This window comes from Kluyveromyces marxianus, chromosome 3 (assembly GCF_001417885.1).
Source record: "Kluyveromyces marxianus DMKU3-1042 DNA, complete genome, chromosome 3".
Classification (NCBI taxonomy): Eukaryota; Fungi; Ascomycota; class Saccharomycetes; order Saccharomycetales; family Saccharomycetaceae; genus Kluyveromyces; species Kluyveromyces marxianus.
In genome coordinates, this window is record NC_036027.1 from 657185 (window position 1) to 675851 (window position 18667).

At 38.3% G+C, this 18667-nt stretch overlaps 7 protein-coding genes and 1 non-coding gene across 8 annotated transcripts; 4 read left to right on the top strand and 4 right to left on the bottom strand.

The window, feature by feature from the left end:
- Nucleotides 1–11: 11 nt before the first annotated feature.
- Nucleotides 12–3026, bottom strand: GPI13 (mannose-ethanolamine phosphotransferase GPI13; the record flags this gene model as incomplete). Its single annotated transcript, XM_022818805.1, has 1 exon — nt 12–3026. One exon carries the CDS (start codon nt 3024–3026, stop codon nt 12–14), a length of 3015 nt encoding a protein of 1004 aa, XP_022675436.1.
- A 693-nt stretch (nt 3027–3719) lies between these two features.
- Nucleotides 3720–6383, top strand: MCM4 (MCM DNA helicase complex subunit MCM4; the record flags this gene model as incomplete). Its single annotated transcript, XM_022818808.1, has 1 exon — nt 3720–6383. The coding sequence occupies one exon, from the start codon at nt 3720–3722 to the stop codon at nt 6381–6383; it is 2664 nt and encodes an 887-aa protein (XP_022675437.1).
- An 854-nt stretch (nt 6384–7237) lies between these two features.
- Nucleotides 7238–9415, top strand: DUR3 (Dur3p; the record flags this gene model as incomplete). The annotated part of the gene is made up of 1 exon (XM_022818809.1): nt 7238–9415. The coding sequence occupies one exon, from the start codon at nt 7238–7240 to the stop codon at nt 9413–9415; it is 2178 nt and encodes a 725-aa protein (XP_022675438.1).
- A 485-nt stretch (nt 9416–9900) lies between these two features.
- On the top strand, nt 9901–10263 carry ATP20 (F1F0 ATP synthase subunit g; the record flags this gene model as incomplete). The annotated part of the gene is made up of 1 exon (XM_022818810.1): nt 9901–10263. One exon carries the CDS (start codon nt 9901–9903, stop codon nt 10261–10263), a length of 363 nt encoding a protein of 120 aa, XP_022675439.1.
- A 231-nt stretch (nt 10264–10494) lies between these two features.
- On the bottom strand, nt 10495–12258 carry ROK1 (RNA-dependent ATPase ROK1; the record flags this gene model as incomplete). The annotated part of the gene is made up of 1 exon (XM_022818811.1): nt 10495–12258. One exon carries the CDS (start codon nt 12256–12258, stop codon nt 10495–10497), a length of 1764 nt encoding a protein of 587 aa, XP_022675440.1.
- A 642-nt stretch (nt 12259–12900) lies between these two features.
- MRPL15 (mitochondrial 54S ribosomal protein mL57) lies at nt 12901–13653 on the top strand (the record flags this gene model as incomplete). Its single annotated transcript, XM_022818812.1, has 1 exon — nt 12901–13653. One exon carries the CDS (start codon nt 12901–12903, stop codon nt 13651–13653), a length of 753 nt encoding a protein of 250 aa, XP_022675441.1.
- A 588-nt stretch (nt 13654–14241) lies between these two features.
- SPA2 lies at nt 14242–17994 on the bottom strand (the record flags this gene model as incomplete). Its single annotated transcript, XM_022818813.1, has 1 exon — nt 14242–17994. One exon carries the CDS (start codon nt 17992–17994, stop codon nt 14242–14244), a length of 3753 nt encoding a protein of 1250 aa, XP_022675442.1.
- Nucleotides 17995–18472: 478 nt separating this feature from the next.
- On the bottom strand, nt 18473–18545 carry KLMA_R312. The gene has a single exon. It is a non-coding gene; the product is annotated as a tRNA-Phe (tRNA).
- Nucleotides 18546–18667: the final 122 nt, after the last annotated feature.

Below are 18667 nucleotides of genomic sequence, written 5' to 3' on the forward strand. Positions count from 1 at the left end.
AAAAAGTGTGTTCACTTTGAGAAGAGCTGGCTAATCTGCCTAATCAATCTTGAGCTTGCAAAACCAATTGTCACAAACGTTACAATCAATTGACATACTATCAAGCATAGAGATGCAAAAAGGAATCTTGGACAAAAAATCTTCCACACCATTAGATGTCTTCTGAAATGTGTCACCCATATGAAACTACTCAAACATAAAGCACTGTTATAGATTAGCAGAGTTCCACAATTCGACACAATCCTAGATAGAATAGTTTGTGGCTGTAAAACACTAGGTGGTTGTTTCCAAAGCGTTAACAGTGCTACCGATAGAGATACTAATATGAATGGACCAAATGTGTTTATTACAATCCCTAGATGAGTCCAAGGAAATGTAATCTTTTCAGTCAAGATGAACCCCATGTCCCATTGAACCGAAGGGATTGTGGCTTGGTGACCGGTACTGAAAAATTGTTGGTAAGCCAAGAGCCCTAAAGTTATAGGACCGATTAGGTTTTCTTTCAGTTTGAGTAAATCACATATTTCTATGATAGATAGTAATTGATTGCACATCAAAAAGATCGAGAGTTGACCCAAAGGTTTATTGAAGAGCATTATGGCCATCAAAAAGTTTATCACTAATAGGAAAAATTGAGAACCGTAGACGTTGGAGTAACCTAAGATGGTCGCTTGTTGGGATTTCATATCCGTATTGTGAATATTTAGCTTAACGCAAAGAGGGCCTTTCATCCAGCCAATGTTACAGCCAATTAGTGATATTCCGACGATTATGCGTGAGATTGTAAACTTCCAAATAGTAACGTCCCAATCTAAATCTTGTAGCCTATTTTCGGCTGCAATTAACGACCAATAGATGAATGTTGCAATCAAAGATCCTTTTAGAATGAGTCCTATCCATATTGGAGCTGCTGCTTGGTAAGAAGAACAAACATTATAATATCCCTTGATACATGCTGGGACTGCAGGAATCAAAAGTAAACATCCAAACATAGTGTAATAGGAATAGTTGTTTGATATTGTGAATGTTGGTGTGCATTGTTCACCTTGTTCTTCACGACAAATAGTAATTATGGATGCAATTCTTGTACAGATGACTAAGACAATAGCATGGTATCCTCCCAGAATTCTGGCAAATCTTCCTAGAGGTAAAGAGTCTGAATTAGACTCTCCAACAGATTTACCAGCTAACGTACCTTGTTTTTCTGCGGCTCCTGAAAGTAGCGCTGCGGTAGAATGTCTTTGTGGTAAAAACGTGAACTCATACAATGCCAACATTCCGAAGGACGTTAAAAGGAAGGCTACAATTCTATCTTCCCAAATTGTGAATGAATTTGAAGTAAAGAGTAATGCGTGTAATACCATGAAAAGCGTGGCAATTCTGGACCAAAAATCTGATAATTCTTCAATGGAACGTAGAAATAGCCATTGTACACTGTACCTGTCAAATACCGGAATAAGAACACCAAGTATGATACCTACAGCCGTTGCAAACGCTGAACACCAAAGAGAGTTCCCCAAAAATTGTGGCTGATGCAATACCTGGTAAACAGCTTGGAAACTTACATTCGAAATGACTGAAATGACTACTATACAACCAACGAAATCCCCTACCATTTGGCCCACCACAATCGAAGGAATTAATTTTATGATCATTACTAGTAATATCAACGAAAAAGCCATAATTCCAATACCGACAAGTATGCTAGCAAAATCAAATCTTGCCCACAAGTCCTTGCATGTTTCTAAGAATATTGATTGAAACTCTGATGGATCTTCTATACTTAATAATTTATTCCGTTTTGCAGATGATCCCATAATATTGCTTACTTCTAGGTAGTTTTTTAATTGTTTATGACAAATATCATGGTATAGCTTCAACTCTTCAGGGTCTTTTGCAATTTCAGAGATTGGCCATCCCAAACTATTGAATGGAATTGGAAGTCCAAGTAACAAGGAAACAGTGGGTACTAAATCTATTTGGTTCATTTGTTTAAAGGAAGCACCAAAAGAACTGGTATCATAGTTGCCGTTTTTGTTCCAATGAGCATTTTTAGCATATAACCAAAAGGTACTTTCAAGTTCTTCTTGTGAATCACCACCGTGGTTCCCTGTATGGTCCATACCGTGGTCACCCATTACCACATACAAAGTATTATCATCAGCGGTTTCCAAGATCTTCCTGATAAACCTGTCAACTTGCAATTGCTTCTCCTTCATAGTGAAGTGGTTTGGGCCATATTTGTGTCCAACATGGTCAACACCTAACATATGACCGACTAACACGTCGTATTTTGAACGTTGTTGTTTGTTGAAATAATATTCGTCAAAAAAAGAAATAACACCGTTATCAACGGTATCCAAATCCCACACATTCAATGACTCGTATGGGACACTCTCGTTCGCAAGGAATGGTCGAAATAAAGCATCCCAAGTATCATCTCCGGCAAAAAATATCTTCTTGTTGTGAAGATATAACTGTTTTATCCAATTATCTTCGTCGATGACATCACCATTGAAATTTGAGCCCGCATCAATAAAAGTGGGTAGCGAACCAGTAGTTAGTCCTTTTAGCCTCTGTAACGTTGTAGTTGGTGGATCTGCCATAAACTTCAACAATAAGGCATCGTCCGACTTTGATGACATCTCGTAAAGCACTTGTAGGTTGTTATGGTAATTAGGATTATACTTCGGATCAGTCTCATCAACAGGAATAACGAAATCAAACCTTAATGCATCTACTAATAACACAACCATTTTATCATATTTTGGTCCATATGACATCGTTGGATCAATTTCTGCTACATTATCCAACACTGTCCTACGCAATAGAAACCCTTTGGCGAAAAAAGCGATCGAAATGAACTGCAGAATCGCAAATGAACTGAATAGCAAAATATACAATGTATGGGCAGACTTAAACCGCGATATTCTATAGTTTGTTCGTGTTGTAGGGCTCTGTGATCCCATAATACTTTGCCTTATTTTCTCCTCACGATGCCGTTCATCGTTTACCGCAGCATTCATAATGCACTGACAAAACAATGATTTCTTTCTACCTCTAACTGCCGTAAAAACACTGCGCTCTTGGTTTTCCACACCTCCTCTCTACAACTTCAAACCACAAGAACCGCTTGATCTTCTTTGCCAACAAATATTGATGATATCTTTAAACTTATTACCCTTTAACCTTGCATACACTCTATATAATTGCATAATAATACAAAATACACATAATAATATATATCCAAGAAAGCCTTTTCGGCGAAGAATCTATGATCTGATGGTATCACGTGATCAAACATTTTTCATCTTACTGAAACAAAATAAAAAATGGCCAGAGATCACCACTTACTTGACACTGATATATTTTCCTGTTGCCATAAATCCTAAGGGCACTGATCGGAGACAAAATTGAACCACGTCGTCGATATTTCCATTTTTATCTCGTTATGTTATTTCGGCGTAGTTCTCTTTTTCTTCTTTAGGAAATGTAATTAGTTAACAAGCCAAATTTGTTTAAATCTTGAAAGTATCTGAAGCTTGAAAAAGTGCAATTCATATTAACTAAAGCAATATTGAGAGAGGATTGTGATATAGAGACAGGTCTTTATCGCATAGCAGAAGTTGAATTCAATCAAGATAAACTTGTTATTTTGATACTGTGCGTTTTATTTACGAGGATTCAGCTGCTAGACTCAATAAATCAGACTTGAATCGATGTCATCGCCACCAGCACACCAGGCAAGTTCTCCAAACTTGTTTTATGATCCCAGTTCTTCGCCAGCTCCCCAAGGATCTCAAGGACAGGATGCAGGAGTAGGATCTTCTCCATTTCATTATCCATCTTCGTCTTCCAATGCTACGCAGGAAACTGCCCATGCTCCAACTAGTGGTGGTTTAAGATCCAACACATTGAGGTCCGATTTACTCTCATATTCTTCATCTTTATCGTCTGGAGCACGTGAAGGTAGGCACTCTAGATCCAGGAGAGGTGAAATAAATGCATCGGATTTGTCTTCTCCCAGAAGAATAGTGACATTTGATAATCTTTCTTCTTCTGATAATGCATTTTCCTCTTCTTCGAGACCAAACTCAGAAGTCAATGACCAGCCATTGAAGATCATTTGGGGTACGAATGTTTCTATCCAAGAATGTGGTAACAGTTTTAGGGATTTTTTGATGTCTTTCAAGTATAAGTACAGAAAGCAGCTCGATGATCAAGAAATATTCATTAACGAAACAACTGATCAAGAGCTTTACTATGTGAATCAATTAACCCAGATGAGACAATTGGGAACTTCTAATTTGAACCTAGATATCAGAAACTTACTGGCTTATAAGAACACGGAAAAGCTATACCATCAAATAATGTACTACCCACAAGAAATCATTGCGATTATGGACCAAACAGTGAAGGATTGTATGGTTTCGTTAGCACTCGACAATGGGCTAGAGAGCTATCTAAATGAAATAGAATCTAAACTTTTCAAAGTGAGACCATACAACGTTGAAACCAAGAAAGGTATGAGAGAGTTGAACCCTAATGATATCGACAAATTGGTTAATATCAAAGGTTTGGTTTTAAGATCAACTCCAATTATTCCGGATATGAGTGTCGCCTTCTTCAAGTGTAACGTCTGTAATCATACCGTTGAAGTGGAGATTGATCGTGGTATTATTCAAGAACCAATGAGATGCCCAAGAGTCGTATGTAATAGTCCAAACTCTATGGTTTTAGTTCACAACAGATGTACCTTCCAAGATAGACAGGTTATCAAATTACAAGAAACTCCTGATATGGTTCCTGATGGGCAAACCCCGCATTCGGTATCACTATGTGTATATGATGAGTTGGTCGATTCTTGTCGTGCTGGTGATAGGATAGAAGTTTCTGGTATTTTTAGATCAATTCCTATTAGATCGAATCCAAAACAAAGAGCCCTCAAATCGCTTTACAAAACTTACATCGACGTTGTTCACATTCAAAAAGTAGCCAAGGACAGACTTGGGATTGATACTTCTACAGTTGAGCAACAATTATTACAAAATCAAATCGATAATGTCGAAGAAGTTAAAACGTTGAGTAGTGAAGATATCTTGAAAATCAAACAAACGGCCACTAGACCAGATTTATACGATCTCTTGTCACGTTCGATTGCACCAAGTATTTATGAATTAGATGACGTGAAAAAGGGAATTCTACTCCAACTCTTTGGTGGTGCTAACAAAACTTTCAAGAAAGGTGGAAGATATAGAGGTGATATCAATATCTTACTATGTGGTGATCCTTCTACTTCAAAGTCACAAATTTTGCAATACGTTCATAAAATTGCTCCTCGTGGGGTCTACACATCGGGTAAAGGTTCCTCTGCCGTTGGTTTGACGGCATACGTTACGAGAGATGTTGATACTAAACAATTAGTGTTGGAAAGTGGTGCTTTGGTTTTATCTGATGGTGGTGTTTGTTGTATTGATGAATTTGACAAAATGAATGACAATACCAGATCTGTGCTACACGAAGTGATGGAACAACAAACCATCTCTATTGCTAAAGCCGGTATCATTACAACTTTGAACGCAAGAACGTCGATTCTTGCAAGTGCTAACCCCATCAACTCTAGATATAATCCAAATCTTCCAGTGACTGAGAACATTGACTTACCTCCTCCTTTGTTATCGAGATTTGATCTTGTTTACCTAGTCTTGGACAAAGTTAATGAGTCTTCTGATCGTGAACTTGCCAAACATTTGACCAGTTTGTATCTAGAAGACAGACCAGACTCGGTCTCCCAAGGTGATATTTTGCCTATTGAATTCTTGACGTCATATATTAACTACGCGAAACAAAATATTCATCCTGTTATAACGGAGTCAGCTAAGACTGAACTTGTGAGAGCATACGTAGGAATGAGGAAAATGGGTGATGACAGTAGGTCGGATGAGAAGAGAATTACTGCCACCACAAGACAGTTAGAAAGTATGATCAGATTATCCGAAGCCCACGCAAAAATGAGACTAAGTGAAGTAGTTGAAGTTGAAGATGTGGAAGAAGCTGTCCGGTTAATAAAATCGGCTATCAAAGATTACGCTACAGACCCCAAGACAGGCAAGATTGACATGAATCTCGTGCAGACAGGTAACTCGGTGGTGCAGAGAAAGCTTCTAGAAGACCTAGCTAGAGAAATCCTAAAAATTTTAACTGAAAGAACTGCAGACACGATCAGCTTTAACGAGTTGAGCAGACTTATCAACGAACAATCACAAGATAAAGTCGATAGCATAGAAATATCGAACGCCCTCACTAGATTACAACAAGAGGACAAAGTTGTGATATTAGGAGAGGGCTTGAGAAGGTCTATTCGACTAAACGGTCGTGTATAACAGGAGAAGCGCACCGTAATATATCTAACGCTATTGTGTAACATTATCAAAGTATATAGATTAAGGGAGCTAATGATATATATCATCACGTTCTTATGCTCTTACGCATAACTCTTAGAGAGGAACCCCGCATGCAGAGTGCCAAGAGCTTAAGAGCCTGTCTGGTCAAGACCCCTAGATAAGCAAAAACGCTTTAATGATTTTTGACTGGGTGACTCAGACGTAAGTCACCGTAAAAAGATAAAGCTTTAAAGTGCGTTTTTTCGCAAATTGGCGTACTTTTGCGCAATATTTCCATACATACAGTTCTTTTTTTCCATGCAAAGTGCCATAACCCTTATATAGAGTGATAACGACTAGCCAAATGGCAATAATGTGCCGAACCTTATAATTGTACGATTAAAAGAGATGCAGGTTAACACACAAACACAATGCTAGCGGTTTCTGCGTGCATATTCTTAACAGGACATTGTGTGGTAGCATAAGCGGTTCACTAGGTTATATTCCTAGTTTTTCTCACTATCCTTTCTTTTCTATTTATTCAAACGTAGATTAGCGATGAGATGAGATAGAGATAGCCTAAGCGTTCTAAAGTGTTAAACATTTAGGGTTAAAGAAGCGATACGCCAGTTGATCATCCGTGTGATACAGGAAAACGCAAATTTGATGTAATTAGATAGAATTGATTATATCAGTTCGAACCATTTGGTATAAATAAGCTCCGCAGAATGTCATTTGGGATGTCGGTGTTTGATTGCCGGTGCTCAATCATAAAGAGATACTTACTTACCTTCTTTTACCGTTACTCTACATTTAACAATCTCCAGTAGCAGTGACATAACAAATTAAGAATAATGGCAGTCATTGAGGCACCTCTTCCACAAGGAGCTGGGTATGCGGTTGTTGTTGGTTTAGGATTTGTATTCGCTTTTGCGATGATCCTGACAACATATGTTTTAAGACGTTATCAAAAGGAAATCATTACTGCTGAAGAGTTTGCAACAGCAGGTAGATCTGTGAAATCAGGTTTGATTGCAGCTGCTGTGGTCAGTTCGTGGACATGGGCAGCAACGCTATTACAATCTACTGCTATGGTTTACAAAGTGGGTATATCTGGTGGTTATTACTATGCCGCGGGTGCTGGTTACCAGGTTATTCTTTTCAGTGCATTAGCTATCAAGTGTAAGCAAAGAGCCCCAAACGCTCATACTTACTTAGAAATCATTAAGGCTAGATATGGAACTCTTGGTCACGCAGTCTATATGTTTTATGCTCTTGCCACAAATATTCTAGTTACTGCGATGCTTTTGACTGGTGGTTCAGCCGTTGTTTCTGATCTAACCGGCATGCATACCGTCGCAGCATGTTTCTTATTACCTGTTGGTGTTGTGCTTTATACTATCTGTGGTGGTATCAAAGCCACATTCTTGACGGATTATGTGCATACAGTGGTCATTATTGTCATTATTATGACGTTCGCCTTTACTGTATATGCAACTAGCTCTCAACTAGGATCTCCATCTGCAGTCTATGACTTGGTGAGGGAAGCAGCAAAAAAGCATCCAATTTCAGGTAATGCTGATGGTGAATATTTAACAATGAAGTCTCGCTCAGGTGGTATTTTCTTCGTCATTAACATTGTGGGAAATTTTGGGACTGTTTTCTTGGATGCTGGATACTGGAATAAAGCCATTTCCTCTTCTCCAGCCGCTGCTCTACCAGGTTACGTGATTGGTGGTTTATCATGGATTGCAATTCCTAATTTAATTTCTGTATCAATGGGTTTGGCCTGTCTTGCATTGGAATCTTCACCAAAATTCCCAACGTACCCAGACAGATTGACTAAAGATCAAGTTAGTGCAGGTCTTGTCTTGCCCAGTGCAGCAGTCACGCTATTGGGCAAAGGTGGTGCTGTTGCAACATTATTATTAGTCTTTATGGCGGTTACAAGTGCCATGTCCGCTGAATTGATTGCAATTTCATCGATTTTCACTTACGATATCTACAGAACATACCTTAACCCTAAAGCTACTGGAAGACAATTGATCTTTTCTTCACATATCAGCTGTGTGGTGTTCGCTCTAATTATGAGTGGTTTTGCTACAGGATTATACTATGCTGGAATTAGCATGGGATACCTTTACGAATTAATGGGAATCATCATTTCATCAGCGGTGATTCCATGTGCTTTGTCATTATTCTGGGACGCTCAAAACCTAGTGGCTGTGGTTGCCTCTCCAATCATTGGAACTGCCTTGGCTATTATGTCTTGGTTGGTCTGCACCAATGCAAAGTCTAGTGAAATCACGGTCAACTCTACTTTTGGTGATGATCCAATGTTGACTGGTAATGTTGTCGCTTTACTATCACCACTTGTTACGATCCCTATACTTACCTATGTTTTTAAACCACAAAACTTTGACTGGGAAATCCTAAAGACGATCACTAGAGCAGATGAGATCCCTGAATTGGTTGAAGCTGAAGCTCGTCAAGGTGTTTCCGATAGCGACAGCAGTGATAATGCTCGGGAGCCTGAGAAGTTGACAGCTGTTAGATCTATCGTGACAGTGATAGAGGAGATTCCAGAGGATGATATCAAAAAAATGGCAGATGAAGAAACTGCGTTATTGAATAGATCAAGTAAAATGGCAGGATATCTAGCCTTGTTCTTCGCAATTATTTTTATGGTTTTATGGCCAATGCCAATGTATGGAAGCGGATATGTTTTCTCTAAGAGATTCTTCACCGGGTGGGTTTGTGTATTGATCATTTGGATCTTCTTCACTGCATTCTGCGTTTGTATTTATCCATTATGGGAAGGTAGGCATGGATTGTATACTACCTTTAGAGGTATTTACTGGGATTTATCCGGCCAAACATATAAATTAAGGGAATGGCAGGACTCTAATCCAGAGGAAATGAAAGCAGTGCAATCTCAAATCATAGCAAAGGTTGAATCTGTCAGATCAGCTAACGACAGAAATATAGACGTTAAAATGAACGATGTTGATGCCATCATGGATTCGTCGTAGAGTTCTTTCTTATAACCTTATTAATATCTACTTTTAATACTTATGATTCCTTCATATATAATGTATATTATCATCTGTCAAACATTAGTTGTTTAGCTGCAATTGTAACCTTTTTCGATGTAATGAAGAAAGATACGTGCGAGCTTTGAGGGGTAAGTATCAAGAACTTCGCTGCTAAGCAACTGCTTAATAGCTGCTAAAGTGCATTATAATCATGATTCTTCATTGTGATTGGACAGTGTTTGTAATATCCGGGTAATACTGTTGATGTTTTTTATCTGAAATTTTTTTCCTGTAACAAAGCTCTCAAGATCTTCCAAATTTTAGAAAACTTGCACAATATGAATACTTAAAGATTTCTCATACAGTTGACGAGTATTATTTTTAGTTAGTTCCATTGGATTGGTGGATACATAGAATCGTCAGCATTAAGGGTCTATTTTTACCGTGGTTGTTGAACTAAACGTGGAATATTAACATCAAAAATGCTATCCAGACTGCAAACTTACGCAACTAGTCTAACCCAAAAGACACAATTGTTGTTAAGCAAGACCGTTTACTACGGTAAGGTGACCGCTGAACTATCCAAGCAAGTTTACACTAAGGAAGGTCTACAACCACCTAACTTTTCCGACTTTGAAATGGTTTACACCAGATTGTACAGACAAGCTGTCCACTATGCTGAAAGACCTCAACAAGCCATCGAAGCATTGAAGAACATTGAGAAGGACAAGGCTATTCAAATCGGTGCTGTTGGTGTACAAATGTTGGGTTTGTACTCATTGGGTGAAATCATTGGTAGAAGAAAGGTTGTTGGCTACCGTAACTACTCTACTGCTTCCCATTAATCATAAATCTCCAGGCTGCTTGGGTCGGTTAATTAAGGCTAAAAAATATTTTTGTGTAACGACACACTAACGAACTATCAAGTAAATAAACTACAACATATATTCATTTCCCCCCTCCAGAAAGCTTTATCTGGAATCCCCGGATAAAGTGTCAAAAGAGTAATTATTATATATATTTATATATATATAAAGAGGTATACGCTTTGATTAATACAGCATATCATTGCCTACTTAGATATCATGTTCAGCATCTTTAGTGTGGTCCGTCGAATCATCGGTAATTAATTTTCTCTTCTTCGAAGCTTCGATCATTTCCCTCTTTTGTCTCTTCTTTTGCTTGACAACTGATGGAACAGTACTGATCTGTTTTCTTTGACTGAATGCCTTGCCCTTTTTCAAAGATTCTTTTTCCCTCTTTGACATCGAGGAAATCTTCTGCATCCATTCGGACACTTCACATCCACTCTGTTTCATGACATTTATTATAGGTTTGATTGCCAATGCATCTTGCTTTGTGTAGAAAGTGATTGCTTTACCGGATCTACCACCTCTACCAGTTCTACCAATTCTATGCACATAAGCTTGAGCCGATCTTGGAACATCGTAGTTGATAACTAAATTCACACCTTTGAAATCGACACCACGAGCCAAAACATCGGTACAGATTAAGCACCATAAATCTCCGGTTTTGAACCTCTCTATAATCTTATCTCTCTGAACTTGTGTTCTTTCCGCGTGAATGACGTCCACGTTCAATTTATCATATAATAATTCATGGAACAACGCTTTGGCTCTGGTGATGGATTCCAAAAAGATGATTACAGGGGGTCTGAATTCACCTTCTTGGACCAACTGTCTTATAGCTATTAGCTTACCTTCTTCATTACCACAGAATACCAACTTTTGATCAATATTACTGTTTGCAGCTTCCTTATGACCAATAATAACTCTTATAGGGTCATTCATAATACTTTGGGCAATTTCTTCTACATTTGATGGAATAGTAGCGGAGAACATCGATTTACGGAGGTGTGGGTCAGTACAGGAGCTTAAGATATCATCTGTTTGTTCTACGAATGTTTTATCGAATAATTTGTCGGCTTCATCGAATATTAGATGTTTCACTTTACCCAAACTTAGTGATTCATCGCGCACAACTGTAATAAGACGCAATGGAGTAGAAATGATAATGTCGTATTTATCCTGGCTGATCACCTTGTTTCTCAATTTAGAGCTTAGAGACTTCGAAAGCATGGCGACTTGCAATGGTCTTTTCTTGTCAAGATATATTTTATTCGCCAATTTGGAACACTCTTGGAAAATTTGGTTTGCAAGTTCCTTCGTAGGAGAGATGATCAAACCTTTTAGACCCGGTTTTTTGTCGTTAATTATTTGTTGCAATAATGGTATTAAAAATGCTAGAGTTTTACCAGAACCAGTGGGGGCGCAAGCAACCATGTCACGTTCTAATAATGAAATTGGGATGGATTCGCTTTGAATAGGAGTTGGCTCTGTGAAAGAGTTTTCTATTAGGTTATTAAGCAATCTCTTGTCGAAATGGAACCTCGAGATCAAATCCTCAAATGAGCCAATTGGTAGGGGAACATCTTGGCCTGTCACCTTACCCTGGTAAGATTTCCGCAACCTAATAGCTTGTTCTTTTGTCAGGATTCTACCACTTATATCCTCGTCGTCATTAGAGTTAGACTCTGAGTCGTCTTCCTCGTCATTGTCTTCTTGTCCATCTTTACTCTTTTCAGCCTCACTCTGAGCCTTTTGATCCTCCACTTTCTTCACAATCTTCTTGTTCCTGAAGAAGTTTAACTCCTTAGTCAACTCTTGCTCTTCTTTCACATTCTGGGCTGAGGATACCGATGGCTCCTGCTGTTTAGATTGTTTCTCTTTGGCCATACTGAAATCAGCAGCATTGCTGGTAACTCCATTGCCTTTCTTCTTGATGTTTGCACCTCGAGTCAAAACTCTGAAAATATCCATTTTGCAGCTTGGTTCCTGACTCTAATAACCGCCTCCACAAATATCAAATACTACACTTAAAAGCTGGTGTGTTTATTCAGTAGCTAATCTCAGCTCCTCTCACTTCATCTCATCTCATCTCATCGCAGAACTATTGGAATTCTAGTTTTTCACTGAAATATGGTTCTTTGAAAATATTTCTTTTTCAAGAATTTAAGGTAGTATTCAAGACACATTTTAGTAGTAGGCGGACAAACTGAAAAAAAACAAGTAAAAAGCAGCTTTCGAACACTCTTCTATCATTGTAGCTATAGCACAATCACATGCTTGTTTTTTCGAACTGTATTCTTAACATTTTCAGACCAGATCTGTGAGGACTGTGCCCCATGTCTATTATCCAGCTCTGAACTATACTGTACAGTATAGTAGTATATAGAATTGTCAAAAGACTGCGATGAGCTCGTGATTAGTGATCTGAAAAATTTTGAAAAATTTCATCAGAAGCACTTTTCAACATGTAACTAAAGATCAGGCTCAAGATTATCTCTTAGTACTTGCAATAAAACGGGCTTTGAAAGGTGGTATACTTCGAAGTGGTAGTTGTTTCACTACAGTTTTCTGTAAATTGGAAATAATTGGTGTGCTTTTCATAGAGTATTGAGCATGTCGTGCATTAGACTAGGAATTAATTACGGTACGAAGTTTGGTGTGCGTAGTGTTACGTACCTGCATACTGGTGCAAGAGTACGCGGTTTAAAGAGAGATCCTAGTGAATCGTTGAAGAATCCATATGGGTTACACTTCAATTCCTTATTGAAGGACGGTCACGTTGCCACAGTCAGAAAGGCGTTGAACCTGGAAAAGTACGGCGCTGACTTGCCGGACGAGCTTCTTGCCCAATGTCTAACACACAAGTCGTTTGCACAAGGTGTCAAGCCATATAATCAAAAACTCTCGATTATCGGTGGTCACTTTATCAAATTTCAGGCATGTCTATACTCTGTCAACCAGCCGGTTTCCGACAGCCAATTACAAAAAGTGGGAGCAGAATCCATAACATCACCGGAAGCTGCCGGGATAATGGTGAATGGACTTAACTTCGGCATGCTAGGAAAAGGTGAGTCCAAGATGTTGATATCAAAACAAACCATGGCCGAATTCATTCAAAGAAGAGGTGTAGATAAGTTAGTATTCTGGAATAAGAGAGATTTGGAAAAAAATCATATATACAACGGTGAGTTTACGGTATTGCAAACCGTACTAAACGCTGTGGTAGGCGGCATATATCTCCTAAAAGGCCAAGAAAAGGCTGCAGAATATGTGACACATGAACTATTCAATGGCAACGATAACTCACTAACGAAAATTTCGGAGCAACTACTCTCTAAAAGTGAATCAACTGAAAAGAATTTATGAACTTACTCTTTCTTAATGTGTTTGTTCCACTGAACAATTTGGGTAGAAACTACCAGGACTCTTATTCTTATTCTTATCGATTTTGTCTGTTTGTCTTCTTAGGGCCTGCTCCATCATACCTGTATATATAATTGCAATGTGTTTGTCTCTTGGCTTGCGGAGCATTTTCTCCTTCGGACCTTCAATAAAATCAACCAGGGCATGACAAGATTTAAAAATAGAATAAAGATGGTCACCTTTTCCCATCAACCTGTATGAAATCTATTCGCATCTTACTTAAGGTTACAAACTTTTCTCTGTATATATTGAATCTAATGTATTTGTGCGTACCTGTCGATATATTTATCATGCAAATAAACCCTTCTAGATGACCATTTCCGGTTCGAAATTACGCATTCGAATTAAATACGTTTATAACTGAAATAATTCACAATATATACATCATACATATATTTATGTATCTACAATAATTAAAAGTCTATATTCGTATAAACTCTTTATAATACAGTTGAGCAATCCTTAGTAAAATTGAATTTACTTGGAGGCTTGCATTAGTTAAGAACATTTTTTTACTGACACAACCACATATTATTCCTTGGATAATTTAGCATTCAAGTAATCGATATTCGTCTTAAGACTGGCTTCTTCAACAGTTTTCACTAACTCCTTAGTACACTTTGCAACATCAAATGCAATTCCTGCAAGACGTTGTTTGAAATGTTTATCAGCAAACTCCTCATCACCCTCATAAGATTTGATTTCACCGTCAGGCTTTAAATGACACAGTACTGTCATTCTACGGCGGCAATCATCTAAACTTTGAACAACCCAAGACCCATGTTCTTTTAGATGAGAATTACGACTCTGATTCATGGAAACACTAGTAGCTTCTACCATCTGTCTGATCACTTGGTTAATAGCATTTGATTCTGTTCTTAATTCCCCCGCTGTTGAGTTCGGTTGTTTGATACTGCTCAAAAGAGATTGGATAGTATTGATGACATCCATTGTTTGATACTCTAAATATAAAAGCAAGTCAGCAAGGCTGTTATCTGGGTTTTCAATGTCAAATGCATCAACGTCAAATTCAATCTCTTCTTCTGATTCACTATTTTCGATAGTCTCTGCAATAGAAGAAGGAGGTGCTGAAGCCTTTTCCATATCAATACCTCTCTTCACATCATTAGCTTTAGCATTCTCAAATATTATAGAATCTCTTGCTACAGGTTTCAATGGCGATACTACTAATTGAGCAGGTGATAGTGAAGCAACAGGCGATTTCTGAACTGGTGTTGAAACAGGTTTAGGAATATGATTATCAGCCTTTTCATTACTTGTGGACGATGGGATTGAAGCAGAATCTGGTTTTTCGATGGAATCGGTTTCAAAGTTGAATGGCTTCTCATTCAAATCATCATCACTCATGGTAACCTCTATCGGCTGGGGATGAATAACAGGTGAAAATATATCCTTTTTAGAATCTTTTCCCTGCTCTTCAGGTTGTGAATGTTTTAGTTTCATAGTTTTCCTCAGCGCTTCATATGTTGCATTAGTGTCATCATCATCTATGCTTTCTCCGCCAGTTTCTTCATCATTGCTATTATACATGTCAGAGTTTATGTTCTGAAGACGAGGACTTCTCTCTGTATTTGAAGATTTTGTTACATTTAGATTTCTGGTTACAGGCACAACATTGTCTGAATTTGCAATGATTGGGGTGACTGGGGAACCCTTTTCATCTGAAGAAGTTGTGCTTTTCGTTTCATGTGAAGATACTGTTGAAGAGTTCTGTTTAACTGGTTTTGACTGTGTGTCATTTGGACTGGACTTATTGGCGGATCTTTCTACAGAAGGAACTGGTTTAGTAATTTTATCTTTCTTTTCCGATGTTACAGGTTGTTGCACAACAGAGATTGATTCTTTGTGATCGACTGGAAGAGGGGTAGCGGTCTTCTCGGAGGTAACTTTTAATTTACTGTCATTCAGGTTAGACTGATTAGACGATCTCTCGGGAGTCGGACTTGGCTGATTAATATCTATCCGTTTGATACCCCTAGTTTCTATCACAGGGACTTGGGGTTTTTCCTTGGGGCTTCCATCAAGTTGCAATTCCAGGTGTAGTGGGTTTCTAGAGCTCTTCGGAGTTATATCTTTCTTCAGACCGCCATTAAGCATCGCAGTGAATAGTCCAGGACCAGAAGGTTTTCTACTGGTAACTGGTCTGGTTGGAGCTTCTTGTGAGCTTCTCTTCTGAGTAATCTTTAAAGGTTTTACTGGTGACATTTCTACACCTTCTGCTGCAGAAGAGAAAGTAGGTTTGTCAAGACCATAATCAAGGTCTTCTGCTTGTGGGAGATTTTTCTGCATTGGTGTATTTTGGTTGGAATACACAACAGAATCTTCTAGCTCATCTGAAAGTTTTGGAGTTTCATATACCTCCTGCTTGTTAGAGTTCAAGTTCACAGTTTTTATCAAGTCATAGATTGCATAGGAAATTTCCGCTATGGAGTTCTCTAGGATAACTTTTAGAAGTGGTGTCTTGTAACTACAATAGTAACGAACGGATGTAATTGCATGTGAGATAGTATTCTCCAATACAAGACACACGGATTTGGTGTCTGAAGAATTGACGAGAGTAAGGATCTTAGAGCAATAGTCAGAAATGGAGGCAATACCCTGGAACAACGGCAACACTGAGGCTTGTGGAGACAGCACTAAATTCAAAATATTAGCTATTTGTGAGTCTAGATCATCAATGAGATTGGATGGAATAATACTGTTCTCAGGGAAAAGTTCCTTATTTGCTATTGGTGCCAGTTTATTAGTAGCAACTCTAGATGATCTGCTTTGTGAAGAATCATCGCGTTTAGAGTTCCAAGTAGACTCTTTATCAATGAGCGAACCGTTATGCTTCGAAGGAGAACTTACATTTTTTAATAACAATTGAAGTTCAACTTTTTGCTGTTTTAGTTCCTCATTTTCAACAGACAGTTGGTTCAAGTGGGAGGTCAATTCGGACATTCCCTTTTGGAAATTATTGTCCAAGGCTTTCGTGGCACTAGGTTCGTTTGAACGTTGTTTCAATTCATCGACTTCTTCGCATAATGAATCATTCTTGGCCTTTAATTCTTCGTTATTACTTTCTAATTCCTTTATTCTTTCTAGTAGTTGAAGCTTCTCCTTTTCTAGATTTGTAATAACGTTATCCAGTTTATTACCTTCGGAAAGCAGGAGCTCTATGTCGCGGTCTTTATTACGCTCCACAGACTGAGATAAAGAACCCATTCTTTTGGATTTATTTTCCACAGGAGATAAACCAAACCCAGTTGCTGCAGCTGTAGTAGCAGCTGTCTGTATGATGGGGGTCATTGTAGCACTAGATTGGGATAAAGGTCTGTCTGAAAATGTTAAAGGATTATCCAAGGAATTAATGCTTTTATTTCCTACAGGAGATGGTGCGGAAATATTAGACTGCTCTGTAGGGTTTCTAGTGTAACCCTTTTCAAGGTTCGGAGATTGATTCAGAGAAGAAACATCATCTAGAGTTATCACATTATTTGAAGGGCTTACATCTTCTTGTGCCGGATATTCTTTTTTCTCGTTTAACTCTTCCGACACATCAGTTTCCTTTGCCTCTTTCTGTTTGAATGGTTCCAATGGTTCTATAGGTTCTAAAGATTCTGTTTCATTTTCTTCCTTTGGTTCTTCCTCATCCGAACTCCAATCAATTGATGCGGTCTTTGGAATAACAGTTGATGTTTGTAAGGTCGTGTTCAACGGAGAAGTGTCCTCATCTGTCGGCTTTTCTTTCTTTTCCTTATGCTCATCGTTAGATGGAAGCATGGGAGAGTTTTTGATATCTAAGACATCCAAGGCTGGTGTTGGTTGTTCTGCCTTATCAACAGGTAGGGAACCATTGTCCAAATTCGGCGATTTTTCGTTGTCTACCTCTTCTGGAGCAGGTAAAGTGCTGAAACCACGTCTTCTAATTTCGAATAGGATATCATCTACTAAGTCATTAAACCTTACGTTTGATAGGTTCGCTAATTTTTGTCTAGCCTGATTTCTTTTAGCGTGGAAACTTTCGTTTGGAGCTAGAAATTCATGTTGTAACTGAGATTCATCTATCCGCCGCTGCAGCTCATCATTTACATCTGTGCTCAACTCAAAGAATTGAGGGGCGGAAAGTTTCAGTAGCTTTGAACGAGCTTTTTGAGCTCTTGAGGTCATTGACCTATCACGGCTCCCTCCAGTTATCTCAAAGAACTGTTTTAATGACTGGTAATAGTTGTGGATTTGTACTCTTTGAGCATATTTTAGTTCTTTAGAATCGTCTTTCATGGTCAAATATTAAACCGAAAACAAGCACCTTGCTTCCTACTAATATTTCCTATTTTTGAATTCTTCTTGGTGATCCAGGTCTATTTCTTTCGCACGTTCTTGAGCTCGGAATTCGCGATTACTTCTTTTCCAAAGCCTCCCTCAAAAGAGACACTGATAATATATTAGTTGAAATGAACAAATTGGGATCAACGGAAGAGTTGACGTAACTTAAACCCCTACAGTTGGGTATTTAAAAAGTGAAGAAGTACTTTGATTGTGTTTCCGGTAATTCCTTTCAGTATAACGTCTTTCAAATTATTAAAATTATGTAGACTTGTTATTTTTGAGAATGTATTCTTCGCTAACGAAGGTTCTGACACGAAAGAAAGAAATGAAGCGTAAAAAAATGGCGAACTAAAATTGCAGAAAGATGACGCGTAAAGAATGTAGCAGCCGTTTGTAGTGACTACGCGTTTCTCCCGGGATGAAAAAAGAATGCTGCTTCTGTGGATCGAACACAGGACCTTAAGAACTTCAGTCTCACGCTCTCCCAACTGAGCTAAAGCAGCGCTTCTTGTTGTTACCGATACTTTTGAATTTTAGTAGTGCTGTAATATTATGTTTAACATGCAGAAACAAGCCTCAATACACAAACTCACTTACTTATATAATACATGTAGACGAATTAAAG